The 7,498-nt window shown below is 45.7% G+C and overlaps 1 protein-coding gene across 1 annotated transcript in view; it reads right to left on the bottom strand.

Moving 5' to 3' along the window:
- LOC138769640 (complement C3-like) overlaps positions 1-7,178 on the bottom strand; it is a 71,088-nt gene extending 63,910 nt beyond the window's left edge. Inside the window, exons 1-2 of the mRNA XM_069948242.1 lie at positions 7,038-7,178; positions 2,538-2,700 (exon numbers count right to left, since the gene is read on the bottom strand). Of these exons, the coding sequence (XP_069804343.1) occupies positions 2,538-2,700; positions 7,038-7,094 (220 nt within the window). The 5' untranslated portion in view covers positions 7,095-7,178. The remainder of the gene's footprint in view (positions 1-2,537; positions 2,701-7,037) is intronic.
- Positions 7,179-7,498: the final 320 nt, after the last annotated feature.

Raw genomic sequence — 7,498 nt, forward strand, 5'->3', positions numbered from 1 at the left:
AAAAGAAAAAATATTTAGGTATAAAGGGTTCACATTGTATACAGCTCCATGCCTCTGTGCCAAAACCATCAGTTCCCCAATAGTGATCCCAACCACCATCCCAGTCACTGTCAGGAAATTCCACCTTCTCATTATAAACCACCAGGTCTCCTTAGTGTCACTCACACTTATACGCAGTGTCCTGTTACCCGTATCCTAGATTACTGTTGTCGTGTGGCTAAGAAATTTCATTTTTGTGCTTTCGTTTTTTCCTCCTCGTGTTTAAAAGGCCACTGCGCTTGCATATTTTCCACTACAGACCCACATGAGCCCTTATTTTTTGCAACAGTAATTATACTTTGCAATTACAGACTTAATTTTTCTATAAAATATGCTGCAAAACCAGAAACAAATTATATGTGCAGTGACATTGGAAACAAAAGGTGCAATTCCTTTTATTTCGAGGGGTTTCGTGTTTACGGCGTTCACCCTATGGTAAAGCTGACATGTTATCCTCAAGTTCCTCAAGTCAGTACGATTACAATTATATGTAACTTCTATAACTTTTATATTATTTGGTGGCTTTTAAAAAATTAAAACCTTTTAAAAAAATGGGTTTAAAATTGCTCTATTCCCATCCTTATAGCGCTTTTATTGTTTGGTCTATGGGGCTGTGTGAGGTGTCATTTTTTGAGCCACAATCTGTTCTTTCTTTTGTCACCTTGTTAGTGTATATGCAAATTTTTTATTATTTTTTATAAAAAAAAAATTCGGGAGTTGCACTTTGGCGGGTTTTTGCGCTTATGTTGTTTACCGTGCGAGATCAGGAATGTGATAATTTAATAGTTCGGGTGATTACGCACGCGGTGATACCAAATATGTTAATTTATTTATTTTTATTTATAAAATGGGAAAAGGGGGATGATTCAAACTTTTATTAGAGGAGGGGATTTTTTAATTAATAAAAACACTTTCTTTTTTTCGCAGACATTAATTAGAAGTTCCCTGGGGGACTTCTATATACACGGCACTGATCCCCCTAAGGGACTTCTATATACACAGCACTGATCCGATCCCCATTGAGATCAATGCTGTGTATATAATAGAGCAATGATCCATCAGATCATTGCTTTATTATACTGGTCTGCAGCAGACCAGGTACATGGAGTGCCCGACTCTGAGCCCCAGCCGGCTCAGTACAAGGGATCTCCCCTTCGTGCAATCGCATCACGGGGGGGGGGGGGGGGGGGGGGAGATCCCCCCACTAGACACCAGGGAGCGGGGGCACAGCTACTATTTAAATGCAGCTGTCAGCTTTAACAGCTGCGTTTAAATATCTAATTAGCCAGCAGCGGCGATTGGCCGCACCGGCTATTACCCGAGGTCCCCAGCTATACATAGCAACCGGGGACCACGGGCTGCAGAGAGGGCTTTTGCAGGGAGCCCTCTCTGCTTACTCTTAACAGCAGCATGACGGGTATACCCGTCATGCGTTCTTTAAGGGGTTAAACTGGGTTTAAGTATTGTTGATTTCTTATGTGTTCTGCTATTTTGTTTGTTATACTGCGGGGCACAGGTAAACAGCTTACACTGAGGGGTGTGGACAGTTCAAAGGTCGAAATTACTGTTGTGTCATGTCTAGTGGGCGTGCCCATCCTTATGGCACTTGAAAATAGCGTAAGGTACGCCGAAACATCGTGGTTTTTTTCACCTTGTTTGCTGTGAATTGCTATCTTATGGAATAAATTTCCTCACGTTTTTTCACATACGTTCGAGTGCTGCAGAGTATTTTTCCAATAGCTGACTTTGGTCCTTGGTCTGGGACTTGGCTGCTGGCACCCGCCTTCAGTTCTACTATCGGTGCTGCTTATATTGCGATAGATAGATAGATAGATAGATAGATAGATAGATAGATAGATAGATAGATAGGAGATAGATAGATAGGAGATAGATAGATAGATAGGAGATAGATAGATAGGAGATAGATAGATAGATAGATAGATAGATAGATAGATAGATAGATAGATAGATAGATAGATAGGAGATAGATAGATAGGAGATAGATAGATAGATAGATAGATAGATAGATAGATAGGAGATAGATAGATAGATAGATAGATAGATAGATAGATAGATAGATAGGAGATAGATAGATAAATAGATAGATAGATAGATAGATAGGAGATAGATAGATAGATAGATAGATAGATAGATAGGAGATAGATAGATAGATAGATAGATAGATAGATAGATAGATAGGAGATAGATAGATGATAGATAGATAGATAGATAGATAGATAGATAGGAGATAGATAGATAGATAGATAGATAGGAGATAGATAGATAGATAGATAGATAGGAGATAGATAGATAGATAGATAGATAGATAGATAGATAGATAGATAGATAGATAGATAGATAGGAGATAGATAGATAGATAGATAGATAGATAGATAGGAGATAGATAGATAGATAGATAGATAGATAGATAGATAGATAGATAGATAGGACATTTATATTCTCTGCTTTTCCTCACTATCCTAATAATGTCGCAGTACCTGTAGATCCTGGGGTGTAGATGGGTTTGTCGGTCTGTATGAGGATGTATCCGCTATGATAGGACAACAGGACAACTTTCTCCAGATTACAGACAGGAGACGTTACAGAGACAGTCACATACTGCTTCTTATCGGGGTCTTTTTCCAATTCCATTGAGTGGATCTGAAGAAAACAAAGACATCAACATGGTGATCAGCAGCAGTGGCGTAACTACCGCGGTCGCCGCTGCGACCCGGCCCGCCACAAGGGGGCGCCCGCAGGGCCCCTGAGGCCCCCCCTCATCAATCACATTGTGTTGCTTGCGGTCACAAGAGTCCGCCTCCGTCTGCCCCGGATCATGCGCTGCTGCCGGGGGTGTCGAGTCCTATCCCCGGCAGCGTGCGCATCATAGAGTTCCCTGTGTGCTTGTTACCTCCGGCACAGGGAGCGCACATTAGAGACGCTCCCTGTGCTGGAGGTCCCAGCACAGGGAACTCTATGATGCGCACGCTGCCGGGGATAGGACGCGACACCCCCGGCAGCAGCGCATGATCCGGGGCAGACGGAGGCTGAAGAAGAAGATCGCCGGGGGAGCGCATTGTTAGGTGAGTTGTGTGTGTTTCTTTTTTTATTTGTTTTCATAAAGGAAATAGGGGGCTATCTATAGGAGGGAGGGAGAAAGGGGGACATTTATAAAGGGGGGGGCAGGTGGCCATCTATAAAGGGGGGCAAGATAGGGGACCATCTATAAGGGGGGCAAGAGAGGGGACCATCTATAAGGGGGGAGGAGGGGGCCATCTAAAGGGAGGGAGGGGACCATCTATAGGGGGGGAGGGGACCATCTATAGGGGGGGAGAGGGCCATCTATAGGGGGGGAGAGGGGGATCATCTATAAGGGGGGGGAGGGGGACCATCTATAAGGGGGGGAAGAGGGGGATCATCTATAAGGGGGGAAGAAGGGGACCATCTATAGGGGGGGAGGGGGACCATCTATAGGGGGGGAGAGGGGGATCATCTATAAGGGGGGGGGAGGTGGCCATCTATAAAGGGGGGCAAGAGAGGGGACCATCTATAAGGGGGGGGGAGGGGGGCCATCTAAAGGGGGGGAGGGGACTATCTATAGGGGGGAGAGGGGACCATCTATAAGGGGGGGAGGGGGCCATCTATGGGGGGAAGGGGACCATCTATAGGGGGGGAGAGGGGACCATCTATAGGGGGGGAGAGGGGGATCATCTATAAGGGGGGGAGGGGGACCATCTATAAGGGGGGGAAGAGGGGGATCATCTATAAGGGGGGAAGAAGGGGACCATCTATAAGGAGGGGGGAGAGTGGGCCATCTATAAGGAGGGGGCCATCTATAAGGGGGGGGAAGGGCCATCTATAGCAGAGGGGGGCATCTATAAGGGGGGGGGGAAGGGGCCATCTATAGGAGAGGGGGCTATCTATAGGGGGGCAATATATATAAGGGGGGGGGAAGGGGCCATCTTTAAGGGAGGCATATATAAGGGGGGTAAGGGGCCATCTATAAGTGGGGCATCTATAAGGGGGGGGAGAGGGGGCAATCTATAAGGGGGGCAACATAGGGGGAGAGGGGGCCATCTATAAGAGGGTATACACTGAGGGGGCATCTATAAGGAGGCTACATAGTAGGAGGCATATACTATAAGGGGGGATACACAGAGGGGGACCATCTATAAGGAGGCTACATATAGGGCATAAACTATAAGGGGGTCACATAGAGTCAGCCTACCCACTAAATGAGGGCATAAAGGGGCCAATACAGATGTGCAGTTTGTAGAGAGATGACAATGGTGTCAGTGTGAGGAGACTAATATGTCTGTCTGGCAGATTCTGTGGATTCGTGGCTCGGAGAAGTTCATGATGGCCCAGGACGGATGGAGAAGAAGATGAAAAGGGAAGAACTCCGATCAGAGAAGACGTCCCCTGTGAGTCACCGGATATAACTGCACTGTAATGTATATGGTGTATACAACCTGTGTGGAGCTGCGTCCACCTCTATATGACTGGATGCGATGATACGTGTACATTGGATGTTATTCAGTAGCAACGGTGGTGTTAGTAGGTGGTGGTAATAGTCAGTAGCAGCGGTGGTGTTAGTCAGTATGTGGTGGTGTTAGTAGCAACGTTGGTGTTAGTCAGTATGTGGCGGTGTTAGTCAGTATGTGGTGGTATTAGTCAGTAGCAGCGGTGGTGTTAGTCTGTATGTGGTGGAATTATTTGTTACTTGTTATCTGGTACTGTGTTTTATTGGTCTTAGTATACAGGATTTGGTCAGTAACAATATGGCGGTAATATGTATGGTGATAATATTTCTCTTACTATCTTCCTTATATGCTGGTGTTATTGGTAATATCTGTCTTGGTGTATATATATATATATATATATATACACACCAATAGCATCACTTGGTCGAGGAAGGGGGGGGGCAAGTTGACCTTTCGCACCAGGGCCCAGGAGTCATTAGCTACGCCCCTGATCAGCAGAGACAGGAAAAGGAATGTAAGGGTATGTTCACACTGAGGAATAGGAAGAGGAATTGAAGAGGAAAGTTTTCTGCTTAAAGGGGTTGTTCAGTGCTACAAAAACACGGCCACTTTTCCCCCCTACTGTTGTCTCCAGTTCAGGTGCGGTTTGCAATTCAGCTTCTTTTACTTCAATGGAACTGAGTTTCAAAACCCCACCCAACCTGGAGACAACAGTAGGGGGAAAGTGGCCATGTTTTTGTAGCGCTGGATAACTCTCTCATCTCTGGTGGAATTGGCAGAGAATAGGCACATAATTCAAGCGAAATTCGAGTGGAAATCGGTAAATCAAAGCCCCAATGACTTCTACGGGATTTTGTTAGCAGAATCCACCCAAGGAATTGACATGTCAATTCTTAAGTAGATTCACAAGTGCTGAGGGAATTCCAACATGGACATCACTCACCGGAGACTTCAGACGCAAGGAGACCAGGAAGAACGTCGCTACAATTAATTTATTTGTCTTGTAAGGGCAACGTGCTTAGAGGCAATAACGCCTTTTTGTCATGTTAATATGGCGTCTTCTGGCTTGACAAAGAGACATTATTGCCTCGAAACGCATTGCCCTTAAAAGACAAATAAATTAATTTTACCAACACCAACTTTCTTCCTGGTCTCCTTGCGCCTGAAGTCTCCGGTGAGTGATGTCCATGTTGGAATTCCCTCAGTGCTTGTGAATCTAGTATGGTACCCAGTGGCATAGGTGGCTCCTCGCCCAAAGGAATACGGAGCAGCTGCATCGAGAACCACTTACTGTACATTGTGCTGTTGTAGATGTTGTGCTCTGAGCGCAACATCACCAGGTGAGCACATTTTTCACTCTCTTTTCCACTCTATTGTCTTGTGACAGATTGTGTCTTGTGTCACCATTGGAGCGCCTATTGTTTTTTCTCCTAGCTATTCCTCTTGTTAGTTCTTTGGGTGATAAGCAGATCCACAGCGGAACATTCCGCGGTTAAATTCTGCCATGTGGACAACAGAGCAGAAATCCCGTTGAACACAATGGGATATTGTTCTGTACATATTTTACAGGTGGAATTTCAAGCGGAATATGCGTAAAATTAGGTGCAGATTCGGCTTAAAATTCCTGGCCTATTCCTCAATGTGAACACACCCTTAGAGTTTGTTATTTCAAATTAAATGTGGTTGACTTTTTTTTTTTTTTCATAATCAAAACGTAACCAGAAGTGTCTGATCAGTGCGGGTCTGATCATTGGGATCCCCATTGAACAGAGTGACAGTCAGGCGTATATGCACACAAAGTAATTCTAGTGGAAAACTCTGTGTAGAATCCGCCACTCGTCCCCGCGCACTCCCACTTTCCTCTCCGCCAGCTCCATAGACTCCAGTATATGCTCGGGCGGATTGCCATGTCATTTCTTTGGGTAGACAACAGAATCCGCCCGAGCATATAATGGAGTCTATGTGACGGGTGGAATTTCAAGTGTGAGTGCAGGGAAGCGAGCGGCAGATTTCGCATGGAGTTTTCCGCGAGGATTACTCCATGTGCATATACCCTTAGACAAAGTCTGTGGGACTACAAATGTGGTAACCCCCAGAGGATGTTGTAGCGGTGGGACGGTTGGTCACTTGCTAGATGGAAGTGTGACGCCACTACTGTGGTGGATAGCCGAGATACAGACCTTAAGGGTTTTGTCACGTCACCAGTGCCTGGTGGGCACACAGGTGTGATGGCACGCCTGCTTTTAAAGAGTAAGGCCGGTTGTACCCTTCTCCCCTGTGGTCGGTGTCCTGTCGGGTTGCTGCAGGGTCCCTTGGGATAGTGTAGTCACAGGTGGCCAGAGTGGTGTAGTAACCCTCCCGAATAGTGGTAGGACCCACCACCCACAGAAAGGGGAGATGTCCCAAGGTTGCGGTGGAAGTGCTGTACAGGTGGTAGTGAGTAATCACAGACTCAGTTGCTAACGTTGACTGGGTTTACTTCTTGTAAATGTGCAATAAATAAAATAATCTTACCGACAACTTCACATTTCCAAAGAACTGGTTACCGTTGTTCACAGAGACTCTGCCCATAACCAACGTGAGTTTCTTCCGGGGAAAGTCTTGGATTCTGATGACAGCATCAAACGCAGTGCCATGTCCATCTACTACAATGGTCTCTTCACTGTCCACACGCAGCACGCTGGGGGTTATCAGGGTGCATCTAGTGGAGGAAACACATGGAGAGAGAGATCAGTATTTCATATCTGCCCAAAATATTCCTAGTTCTTCTTCTGTCCTCACAAAACAAAATTTAAAGATTAGAAAAATAATACCAATCTCGTCCTATAGCTGTGTCTGACTTTGCAGAACAGCCCCTAATTAGTGATCAGCGCACCTGGACTATATATTTTATCACTGTTGGTGTTGCCCAGTATGGGCCTTGCTGTGATTGGAGAGGTGGGCCATGTGACCTTGCTGTATAATAGCACCTGCCA

The sequence above is a fragment of the Dendropsophus ebraccatus genome, chromosome 1, assembly GCF_027789765.1.
Source record: "Dendropsophus ebraccatus isolate aDenEbr1 chromosome 1, aDenEbr1.pat, whole genome shotgun sequence".
NCBI classification, from domain to species: domain Eukaryota; kingdom Metazoa; phylum Chordata; class Amphibia; order Anura; family Hylidae; genus Dendropsophus; species Dendropsophus ebraccatus.